Source organism: Rutidosis leptorrhynchoides, unplaced genomic scaffold (assembly GCF_046630445.1).
Source record: "Rutidosis leptorrhynchoides isolate AG116_Rl617_1_P2 unplaced genomic scaffold, CSIRO_AGI_Rlap_v1 contig210, whole genome shotgun sequence".
Lineage (NCBI taxonomy): Eukaryota > Viridiplantae > Streptophyta > Magnoliopsida > Asterales > Asteraceae > Rutidosis > Rutidosis leptorrhynchoides.
This window is the reverse complement of record NW_027266459.1, coordinates 49310-61152: the sequence shown is the minus strand read 5'-3', so window position 1 is coordinate 61152 and position 11843 is coordinate 49310. Positions and strand designations below refer to the sequence as shown.

Genomic DNA, 11843 nt, shown 5'->3' with positions numbered 1-11843 from the left:
GGAATTAAGTAGCAGAGAAGAGAAGACTTAGGAGAGACTTTTTGGAAAAGGAAGAAGAAGGCAGCCAGCCAACAGGACTAGGCTTTTAATTTACTTTTGTTTGCCCGGCATTTATAGTTTAATACGACACTATACAACTACCACTTTTTTTTCTTTTTAAGTTATTTTGTATACTCATGGTTGGAATGAGAGATTAATCTCACGGATATTGATTATGTGAATATCGAGGAGATTAAAATAAACAACTCCCCACATTTTAATAATTAATTAACAAGTCCCGTGTCTGCGTTGCGAGAATTATTCTGTTCCTTAAAATTTTATTTCTTTTTTTATAGAAAAATGCTTTAATTAGAATATATTATTTCTATCTCAAAATAAATGGAAATTTTTACATGTATTAGTTTTTATTTTTAAAATATACTTCTTGTTTTTTTTTAGGGTTGAAGTATACTTCTCATTGTTACCGTGTCTATGAATTTGAATTAAGCAATTATCTGATAGATTGAAAGATTTTTTAGCTTCTAATTTGTAGAGAAAGATCTGGAAAATACGTGTATTAATAATGACTAATAAAATGTCCCTAAATTGGATATTTCTATCCTAATGAGGAATCTCAAGATATTTTATTAACGTAATGATTTATCTTCAAATATAATAAAAATTCCCTGCAAGCGAAAGGAGTAGCTTATTAAGCTCCAAAATGATTTCATGTCAAAAAAAGAAAAAAATAAAAACCCTCCAAAAATGATTTAACAACAACAACACCCTTATCCATTTCATTTGGTGTCCATTTGGTGCTGTTTTTGAATATTCGGCATCTACAATATTTATACACCAAACCGCGGGTAATAATGGAGTATTTAATTTCTAGTGTTGGTATTTTGTTTTTCCCGTTTATAATTCATAAATAAATTAAGAAAGATCTAAGAAATTGAGGTTAGTACACTGTATGTATGTATGTATCCATTCCATGTGAATATGAGAAACATATGCTCAAAGTGTCAACTGGGCGTGGTCTTTGCCCTTGACGTTATCTTTTTAATACTTATATCGAGTCAACTCTGCTCAATGTTCTTCTTATTGAATAAAGAAATGATATACTTTTTTCTACATAAAGTGGGAGTATTAAATACTAGTAATGCTGAATGTTCAATTCTCACATGATTACTCTTCAAAAAAAAATTCCCACTATTATAAAAAAATAATAATAATAATAATTCTCACATGATTATCAATCATAATAATGTCAGGTATATTTATAATCATCATAAAATATAATATAATATTTGTTTTTTTTTTTTTGATATCATAGTACTACTTGTTTCTTAATTCACTATCTAGAACTTCAAAAAAACAAAAAAAACACTATCTAGAATTTATAAAAATTTATAACGACAAAGAATTTTGATTGAATAAATAATAAGTGACATTTTCCATATCATTATAACAAGAAACTGCTGGTTGACCATTGACTAATTACTATCAGACATTGTTATAACAAGCCAATTTCCTGAGACCTTCAAAGAAATTACTAACAAACATTTTTTAGTTTCATATTTCAACGCTGACAGCCCTGACACAGTGGGATTTAATATTAAGTCCCTTCTCAATTGGGCCGCATGGGCCTATTTCAACCTCACTTCGATCTACTCGGGTCAGGAAATTCGGTTCGAGTCAGATTTGACCCACCGATACAGAAGAAAAACAAAAAATAGTGGTTTTCTTGTCGTCCAAGCTAACGGTCAGCGGCACGACTTAGCCGTTTCCTGATTCTGTATCTCCACGCTACTTGAATCCGAGTTGCAGCAAGACATCTCCAGTAGGATGATTCATACCTGTCTCAGTGTATAAACATAATCTTTTGAGAATTAAAGAGACCAAAATTACATTAGAAAAAAACCACCAATTGTAAGGAAACTTGACGCGGAAGTAACCTTATGGCTCCTTGAACACTTGGATTTCTCAAGAACATACTAGTTACTTCTTCAAGGTCCCTTGCATGAAGAGAAAATGCTTCTACATTAGTAAGGCATCTTACTGTAAAGTTGCTAATTAGCAAATCTGAATCTCTGTTTCTCTTGCCATCTTCAATAGGAGCAATGATAAATTAACAATTACTGAAAAATCCGTTTAGGTTTATTCATAAAATACAAATTTGTGTTTTTGCAATTACCTTTGTTTATAGCAGAAGAATGTTGGAGACACCAAGAAAGAAGTTCCTCACCGCAGGCATCTCCTTCGGATAATATAACTCGAAACCCATCCTCTCCGATGCTCTCCATCTTTCCACGGACAATGAAAACTATCTTCTCGATTAGGCCACCCTCGTACAAAACTTGGCTTCCTTTTATATACATCTTTTTCCTTAGCCTCTGGCAAATGGCATCTAAGATGGGATCTTCCATTAGGGAAAAAATTCGAACCTGCGATATTTTTGAATATGCCCATTATAAATAAGCCTAAAATAGCAATTTGTTAAGGGATTACAGATTGGTTTACTGATTCATTCATGCTCTCATCTGACTCACTTTCTTGACAAATTTGAAGAGATGGCGTCTAATGTCCCTTTGAAGGTCTTCAGGCAAGTTATCGAAAAGGATTTGGTCATTTACTCCTCTGCTGGTAGCCCAGTTATAATGTTCAGATTCCCGCACACGCCTACAAGAAAAAACGATTAAACGAATACATATTAGATACGTCAATAGAAACTGATCAAAAGAAGCAAGTCAGAAAAGAAGGAGTAAGGTGTCAAAAGTATAAATTAATTAAACCTTCGTAAGTCTTCTGGCAGACGGTGATGGCTCATCAATTGCTCAACATCACGGCATCGCAATGACATTTCTAGCCACCTTAAATTAAGACAAACAACATGGTTATCAATTTTCACGTACTACCTTCCTTAGAAAAAATTGACAACTATTTTGGAACGGAGGTAATGATATAGTGTTTTTGCTACAGTGAGCGGTGGTTGCAAGAAAGCTCGTAGAAGTTGAAGCTGTGTCATTTTTCACACATAATAATGCAACATTCTGTTTTATCAAAAAAGGGAGTCAGTTGTACCTCTGTCCAAGAGCTTGGAGAAGATGTTGCATATTTCCGATGAGGGAAGCAACGAGAAAGAGGCCCATAATAGTTATGTGCATTGTGAAAATAACTTCCCAAAATGGAAAAACTTGGAGTTTGATTTCCAGCCAATGTACTTATTTGCTTTAACATGAACCAAAGGTACAATTAGGTCATGGTTGATACGATTTGGCTAGGAATTATATATGATAGGAATATAAGAAGACTACCTGGAATCCCCAGAAGAGTGAATATACATATCTAGTGAAATCCGATTTTGCAGTAAGGTTAACAGCTTGCTGGTATATTCCATATTCCACACTGCCATGGTCTGTAAAGCAAGCTGTTGCATTCACATTGTTTGTCCATTCACGCCAATGTAGATTTTTTTGAAACTTCTCAGTATCGCCATCCCCACAGTCTACGAAGTACGGACAGTCATTGATGTTTGAATGAACACAGGCATCTACTAAACATTCCAGGACCCTCTGTAAGAGAAAGAAAGAAAAGAAGGATGAGCCTTTTCCTGTAAAAAAGGTGACAATTAATATTTCTCCATAAATATATTGAGCTTTACCTGTATACCAAAGAGATACCAGAATGACCCGACAATATGGCCAAAGAGCATGAATAGGGAAATATTGAATACAAATATCCCCCATCCTGACTTGAAAATGAATCCAATTGGAAACTGACGTAGAACTGAACGCAAGCTGTACAACCGTGGTACATACTGAAACCAAATTGCTACTTTAAAAATATCATAACCAAAACTTGCCCAAGAATGTCCAAAGCATTTCGGCACAACAACCAATATCAATATCTGCAAGTATCCAGCGAAAACGAATATTCTTATATAGATGTTTGATTTGAAAACTAGATATAACACAGGAGAGGCAACAGAAACTTACTTGAGGAAGTGGAAGAATTCTAATCAAGTCAATTGAAAAGCTACCACGAAGGTAATTGCGAGCAATTTTTCTAGGATTATCCACCAATTCTCCAGCACCATTTGTAGAATCAGGAGCAACATATGCCAACCTAAACTGAATATAGCAAAAAAAAAACATTGATACTGATAAATCATAGCACTTTAAATCTATTATACTCCTTCCGTCTCAAAATACATGATGTTTTGCATTTTAGGTACATCTAAATGGACATATATCTTGTGAAGATTATTGACTATATATGTTCATTTAGATGAACCTAGAAATGCAAAAATCATATATTTTGAAACGGAGGTAGTATTAGATTACCTGAAGAAGCATGTTTAATACGTATACAAAATCGATTGTACTTCTGAGAAACACAATCGCTCTGGTCCATGGCCAGTTAATCTTTATGCACTTATTTTCCTACATTCAAAAGAAAAGGAAATCAAGGTATGAACCAGTGACACAGTTTATGATCAGAACAAGGATAATTAAAAAAGAAGAATATATATATATACCTGTGATGCTGAGAGCAAGAAGAAAAATAATGGATCAATGAAGATGACCAACAAGCAAGAAATGAGAAAGAATCTGTTCCACTGCTGGACAATTTTAGCATGAGGATTCAAGACTGGAAGGCTATATCGTTGCCAAAACGAGACAAATCTCAAAGTCCAATTTTTAGCACCATTATTATATGGGATCTGCAAAGAGTACTTGACAATGAAAAGATAGAAAACAACAACAATGACAACATAAGTACTGCCAGGCAATAGTCACACCTTGAAGTCGGATATCGCTGAAGTTGTCGACTTCTTTGGTTTATAATTGCAATATGAAGGACACGTGGTGCAGTAAGGATCATCGCACATCCCCAATGGCCCAGACCTGAGTAAATGTTCGTTTTTTGCCCTCATCTGAGCACTGGTTCTGCTGCTCCCTGACGACAAAAGAAGGAAACCTTTCTGACTTATTAGATTCCAACGTCTTCAGACGTGTACCTTGGTTATGCCTATTAGGAATGCTGCTTTCAGGTTTACGAGTAACGTATATTGGACCACTCATTTGCAGGAACGGAGTTTTCCTTTCATTCCTCAAAGGACCAGTGTGAGAAACCAGGGGGACTCCGGTAGGTTCATACGACTCACGAGTTCTGGAATTAGAAAATGTCCTTCCTCGATTGTCCATATCTTTATCCGATAGCATAGGAATCTCATCTTTATAATCGTGACCCACCATTTCTAGGAAGCAATCAAACACTAAACATTCAGTCTGCAGTCAGATTAAGCCATATATTCAAACGAAAAATCATCTTTTCGACCGTAGAGCGAAAATACTACTACTACTACTAGGTAATTTGTTGAAGCATGGATAAAGAAAATTCAATCTGAAAGTGATTAAGAGGGAAAAAAAAAAGTTAACATCAAACACACACAAACTTCATCATTTGCAAAGACCTAAACCAAAACAATCAAGTTTCTAGCTTCAAATTCTAAGAAGCACAAAGAGAAAGAAACTGACTAGCAGAAGAACACCGTCCGTCGAGTGTTAAACGGTGAATCAAACGTTGAGTGTCTGATCAGAACCACTGAGAGAGAGAGGGGCGGGAGAATCTTTGGAACTCTTATAGTACTAGGAAGCATCCAACACTAGAGCAGCCTTAACTTTAGATTTCAGACTGAAAATATTATTTAAATTAATCTCCACCTTTTGAGATTAAACAACTGATTAGTTATTATTACTTTACTGGTGAGTGTGAATAGTGGAACTTGTATGTCTATCACTATAGCTTTAGCGGGAGCATCATTCATTCCCTCAAGTATAGGCAGTTAGGCACAACGCATTGTTTTAAATCCGTGTTTTTTAATTAGTGAGAGCAGTAATAATCTTCAAATGACAATTATTTAAAAAATATAACTTAGCTATTATTTCCTCTACCATATCCATCTTGTTTCCTGTCTCATTTGCTGCTATCAAGGTTGGTGACAATATATATATTTTTTATTGATCTAAGGATCATACAATGGGTAGTCTTTCCCACATGGATCGATCCCATAATTTTCATGATGAAATTATACTGGATAATCACTTGACTAACGGGGGATTAGGTTTGTTGGTGACAAAAATCAATGTGAATACCATGAAAAACATATAGTCAAAGATACAAAACTCTCAAAAAGAAAAAAAAAAAAAAAAAAAAAAAAAAACAGTCAACTGGGCAGATTAATTTGACACGGAGACAACGCTGAATTCTGATGAATGTTTCCATTCATTAAATAAAGAATGTTAGTATACTACTACTATTAATTAGTGAGAGTGTAATTATATGATATTAATGTCGTAATTAAATTATGTAATAGACGACTTCAAATTATTTCAATATATTAATCATCATTTTATTAATATTCACGATTTTTATTACGACACGTATAAAATAGGTTGGGTAAAAAGGCCAAAGCTATACTAATGCATCCTTAGTTCGGCTTGATTTGTTAACAGAACCTTATTAAGTCCATTTCTAAATTGGGCCGGGCCTCTTTCACCCCCACTTCGAGCAGTTCGGGCTAGGAAATTCGGGTCGTGTCAGATTTGACCCATATTACACGCCAAAGACCGACAAAGGCGGGTTTCTGGTAGTGTCGGTTTCTCTTGCCGCCCAAGTTAAAATATCCGACCTATAAAACACAAAAAACCGACCGACCAATTAAAAAGATAAATCCTTTTCAGCAAGAACAAAAATACTTGCAAAAGATTAGAAATTCGATTCAGAAAGCTCGGAGATTAGCTGTTGTTGGAGGAGATTTAGATATTCACAATTTTTTGATCGACTATCGTAAAAGCCCGAAGAAGAGGAAGAGCAGATATTATGGCCATGGTATGTTCTCGATCTCTATACGTTTGAGTGATTGGGTTAAATAGAACTCATTGGGGTTTGAGAATTTCATTTGAGTTGTTGGGTCGAGTTGAAATTTTCCCATTGAATCAAATTTGATGTTTCCCTCGATAAAAATTGCATTGTTCTTCATGTAATAATGTGCTTAAAAGTTCATAATTTGTGTGAATGTTTGTTCTCCAGTATTTAGTTTTACTGGGTTTATATCTCCTTATGTGCTTTCAATTCGATAATATTAATAATCAGTTTGTGCTGCTTGGTTGGCCTTATGTGGAGGTTTCATATGCTGTAAAAGTACTACACTATGCAGCTTTGTTCGCAAAAGTATATGTAAACGAACTCGTGGGGATATTAGTATATCAAACAGAAGATGATTGAGAAAATGATTCTGTCATTTGTCTTGTTTTGTATTAGGATTAATTAATGGCTTTGTTTCTTCCTTTTTTTCATTAGGAAACTACTGCTGTATTAACGGCTGTAACCGCTGCTGCTGCCTTTGGCGGAAGATCGTTGATACTGGCGTGGCGAGCTTTTAAAGCTCGTCCTGTAATTCCTCGTACTCGAAGATTTTACAATGGCGGGTTTGAAGAGGTAATGACCAAGAGAGAAGCAGCACTCATTCTTGGAGTCAGGTATAAGTTCAATTCAATGCAAGTATTTTTAACAAGTCATCAGCCATCTTCGTTGACTGATAAATGTTGTTTATTTCTTTGTTAGGGAGAGAACCGTGATAGAGAAGATAAAGGAAGCTCATAAAAGAGCAATTATGGCAAACCACCCAGACGCTGGAGGAAGCCATTATCTGGCGTTAAAGATCACTGAAGCCAGGGACATCCTCATGGGAAAAAATAGAGGGGGCAGTTCAGCTTTCTAGATGTATAAAACAGTCGAGAAGCAGCAAATACTCGGGAAAACTATGATTATGATGATAGATTAGAGAGGGATACGTGTGTAACATGTCATAAAGATTCTTTTATGGTTATTGAAGGGAACTGCTGCAAGATTGTCTTCTTAATAAAATGCCATGCATATCAGGTGTTACTAACTGATAATTGGCTGCTTTGTTATTGAAGTCACCTGTGTTAGGATTCAGATTGTGTACAGCAACAGTCGACAACTGAACAATTATCAATGAGAAAATTGATTCTCTCACACACAAAACTAAGTATTTATTCTAGTTCTACATAGGTTGAGAGGTGTCAGCTAGCTACACGACTTGGCCGTTTCCTCTTGTTCATCCATGCTACTTGAATGCGACTTGCAGAACGGTAAGGGTGTTTATTCCTGTCAGTGTTGAGAAAATCATTTTTGAATTACATGAGGGGCGAAGGATCTAAGTTGTAAAAAGAAATCACGAATTGTGCGGAAAGTCGATGTGAAAAGAACCTTATAGCTCCTTGAATGCGAGATATTTCTCCAATGTCCTCAGCTTGAAGTGAAAATGCTTTTACAGTAGTTAAGCATCGTACTGTCCGTTTGCTAAGCAACCTTCGACCCACATTTCTGTTTCTCTTGCCATCTTCATAGAGCCATGATAAAATAATAATTACATGATCAGTTTATGCTGTTTGATTAAATGTAAATTTTGTTTCTGCAACTGACAAGCTCCATAAACTTTGCATAATACCTTTGTTTGCGGCAAAACGATACCAATTGAGAAGTTCCTCACCGCATACACCCCCTTCATGTAATGTAACTCGTTTCTGATCCTCTCCGATTCTCTCCATCTTCCCACGCACAATAAAAACCATCTCAACAACTGGGTCACCATAATCCAAAACTTTGGTTCCTTGGACATAGGTCTTGAGTTTAACCTTGTTGGAAATGGCATCTAAGCTTTGATCTTCCATTTGCGAGAGAATCGGAAGCTGCGAAGTTTAATTTTTCACGCTTATAAACCTAAAATAGCAATTCTACCTTGTGTAATAAATTAGAGTAAATTTTACTAATCCATGCTTTCACTCACTCTCTTGAGACGGCGTCTTATTTCCCTCTGAATGTCCTGATCCAAGTTGTCGAAAAGAATGTCAATGTTTATTCCTCTGGTAGCAGCCCAGTTTCTGCGTTCAGATTCTCGTATACGCCTACAAGATAAATCAATTACATATGTTAACAAAAATCATAAAATTAAGTCTCAAACGATTAATATTCCAAGACTCGTCAGTTTACAGTTGAAAGGGGGTCACGAATCACAATACCAAGTTGAAACATAAGTTTCTGAACAGAAAAAGAAATGATTGATGATTTCAGAGGGATTAGATTTTAGTAAGTTGTACAATTCAGTGGAAACATAACACCCCATTAAGATTCAGATGGCTGATGATTTGTGTTTAGGAGCAATTGCCATCAGGAAAGGAAAGGCTGCAATAAACCAGAAAGGGAAAAAGTACAAACCTTCGTAATTCTTTTGGTAGACGGTAATCACTCATCAATCGCTCAACATCACGGAATCGTAATGACCTTTCTAGCGACCTAAATTAAGACAAACAAGTTGATGAGTTCACTTCTGGTTGCAAAAACCAATAAAGCAACATTTTCTTTTACCTCTGTCCTAGAGCTTGGACGACATGCTGCATATTTCCGATGAGAAGCGATAAGAGCGACAGGCCCATGATAATAATGTGCATGGTAAAGATAACTTCCCAAGTGGAATAACTAGGAGTTTGATTTCCAGCCAAAGTACTTAGTTGCTACAGAAGCCATGTGAGGATAAATTAAAACCAAAGATACAATTCGGTTGATACAATTTCAAAAGCTTACTTAATGCATGTCACGAATTGCAGAAAGTATAGGGATATTAGAAGAATACCTGGAGTCCCCAAAATGATGAATACACATATCTAGTGATGATACTCGATTTTGCTGTAAGGTTAACAGCTTGCTGGTAGATTCCATATTCAACTAGGCCTTGGTTTGTAAAACAAGCTGTAGCATTCAAATTATTTATCCAATCAGGCCAAGATGGATAACCCTTGAATATGGAATCGCCATGCCAACAGTTTATGAAGTGTGAACAGTGAGGGATGTTTGAATCTCGACAGGCATTTCGAAAACACTGGTGAACACCCTGAAAAAGAAAATGAAAAACAAAGATAAGATACATCATGTGTACATTCTCTAAGTTTCTCCTTAAATACATAGAGAATTACCCGTAACCCGAAGAGGTACCAGCACGAGCCGACAATGTGGCCAAATAGCATAAAAAGGGAAATGCTGAACACAAAATTCCCCAAATCCGACTCGAAAACGAATCCAATTGGAGACCGATGAAAAACTAAAGGGAAGCTGAATAACCTGGGTAAATATTGAGCCACAAGTGCTAAAATCAAAAGATTATCAGCATATTTTGTTCCAGATTTTCCCAAGAGCTTTGGCATAACCACCAGCATCAAAATCTGCAAATAGCCAAAACAAATCATACAAGTTAGATTTTTAAACTAACCATAATTGTTACTGAAAAGTGAAAATAAAGTGCAATACTCTGCCATTTGAATTAAATCTGATCCGCAAAAGGCAGAAGGCAACAAAGCTTACTTGAGGAAGGGGTAGAATTCTAATCAAGTCAGTACAAAAGCTACTGCAAAGGTAATTGCGAGCAATTTTTTTAGGATTGTCCACTAATTCTCCAGCACCAGTCACTCCAGGAGCAAAATATGCCAACCTAAACTAAATAAAATCAATGACAAAAAATAAATGAGTAATACTAATACATGATAGCATTTTAAATACTACTCCCTCCGCCCCGAACGAATTGTCACTTTTCCTGTGCTTTCATGAAAAGCATAGGATAGGTGACAATTAATTGGGGATAGAGGTAGAATCTTTTATCATATTAAGACAAGTTCATTCAACATTCAAAATGATGGGAATAGAAAACGCAACAGCCTTAACTACCTGAACAAGCATGTTTAGTATGCATATAAAATCAACAGTGCTTCTGAGAGATACAATTCCTTTGGTCCAAGACCAGCTAAGCTTTATGCACTTATTTTCCCGGATTCATAATTAAAAGCAAAGTATCAAGGTATGAACTAATTAGGATACACCCATTTATGAGCAAAGGGATAATAAAGAACAATCCATACCTCCGATACCGACTGCAAGAAGAAAAATAATGGATCAATGAAGATAACCAACATGCTAGACATAACAAAAAACTTGTTCCACTTCTGGACAAATTCAGCATCAGGATTCATGACTGGAGGAACATGTGGACATCGCAAAAACGAGACAAATGTCCTTGTCCAACTTTTAGCTCCATTACATATGAACTGCAAAAAGAGTAAATATAGGAAACTTTTTAACACCATTACAACATCAAAGCTTGAAAAAAAAAAAGAAATCAATAACTATGCAAGGTTACATTGGAGTTGAATATCATTGAAGCTCTGGTGTTCTTTTTCTGAGATGGTCTCTTAAATTGGAACATGTAGGACACGTTGTGCAGTTAGGATTCTTGCACATCCCCAACTGCCCATACCAGCCTAATCGTTTGTTTCTACCCGCATCTGAACACTCGCTGTGCTCGAAGCCAGTAAAATAAGAAAGCCTGTCTGTCTTAGATTCCACTGTGTTGAGATGGGTTATATTAGCGTTACGAACCAGCGCGAGTTGTTGATTAGGTTCATAGCAATCACGGGCTCGATTATCAGTATTCGATGGCTGCTTCTGCGTGTCTGACAACACGGTTATCTCATCTTTACCGTTATCAGCCATGTCTAGCTAGTAAGCAAAAAGCCACACAAAGCATCAGTAAGCTTGATTAATTAATTAGCCATATAAAATGTGTTTCAGCGCCACAAACTCATTTCAAAAAACAAAACTCCAGTTTAAAGTACGAACTGATCATTACTTAAGAGAACTGAAAGCCTCCAACTACATTTCGAGACAAATATATGTAGATTCAAATGTTGCTTGCTGACAGCTGAATCAAGAAGTTGACATTAATTAGA

General features: G+C 35.9%; 2 protein-coding genes and 1 pseudogene across 2 annotated transcripts; 1 reads left to right on the top strand and 2 right to left on the bottom strand.

Moving 5' to 3' along the window:
* Window positions 1-1735: 1735 nt before the first annotated feature.
* On the bottom strand, window positions 1736-5237 carry LOC139881933 (probable cyclic nucleotide-gated ion channel 20, chloroplastic; annotated as a pseudogene).
* Window positions 5238-6864: 1627 nt separating this feature from the next.
* On the top strand, window positions 6865-7765 carry LOC139881931 (mitochondrial import inner membrane translocase subunit TIM14-3-like). Its single transcript, XM_071866323.1, has 4 exons — window positions 6865-6873; window positions 7075-7215; window positions 7345-7523; window positions 7609-7765. Exons 1-4 carry the CDS (start codon window positions 6865-6867, stop codon window positions 7763-7765), a joined length of 486 nt encoding a protein of 161 aa, XP_071722424.1.
* A 105-nt stretch (window positions 7766-7870) lies between these two features.
* Window positions 7871-11607, bottom strand: LOC139881930 (probable cyclic nucleotide-gated ion channel 20, chloroplastic). Its single transcript, XM_071866322.1, has 12 exons — window positions 11372-11607; window positions 10977-11214; window positions 10426-10557; window positions 10041-10286; window positions 9701-9958; window positions 9436-9581; window positions 9286-9363; window positions 8858-8975; window positions 8519-8759; window positions 8278-8410; window positions 8103-8175; window positions 7871-8008 (listed from the first exon to the last, which is right to left on the bottom strand). The coding sequence occupies exons 1-12, from the start codon at window positions 11605-11607 to the stop codon at window positions 7871-7873; spliced, it is 2037 nt and encodes a 678-aa protein (XP_071722423.1).
* Between the last annotated feature and the right edge of the window lie 236 nt (window positions 11608-11843).

What these genes read in the sequence shown, in the direction of transcription:
- LOC139881931 (XM_071866323.1), top strand. An exon ending in ATGCAGCTTTGTTCGCAAAA is followed by an intron (nt 7,216 to 7,344) that starts GTATATGTAAAC and finishes TTTTTTCATTAG; the next exon opens with GAAACTACTGCTGTATTAAC. An exon ending in GCACTCATTCTTGGAGTCAG is followed by an intron (nt 7,524 to 7,608) that starts GTATAAGTTCAA and finishes TTTCTTTGTTAG; the next exon opens with GGAGAGAACCGTGATAGAGA.
- LOC139881930 (XM_071866322.1), bottom strand. Translation starts at nt 11,607, where the DNA reads ATGGCTGATAACGGTAAAGATGAGATAACCGTGTTGTCAGACACGCAG. An exon ending in GGTACCTCTTCGGGTTACGG is followed by an intron (nt 9,959 to 10,040) that starts GTAATTCTCTAT and finishes TTTCTTTTTCAG; the next exon opens with GGTGTTCACCAGTGTTTTCG. An exon ending in CATCATTTTGGGGACTCCAG is followed by an intron (nt 9,582 to 9,700) that starts GTATTCTTCTAA and finishes TGGCTTCTGTAG; the next exon opens with CAACTAAGTACTTTGGCTGG.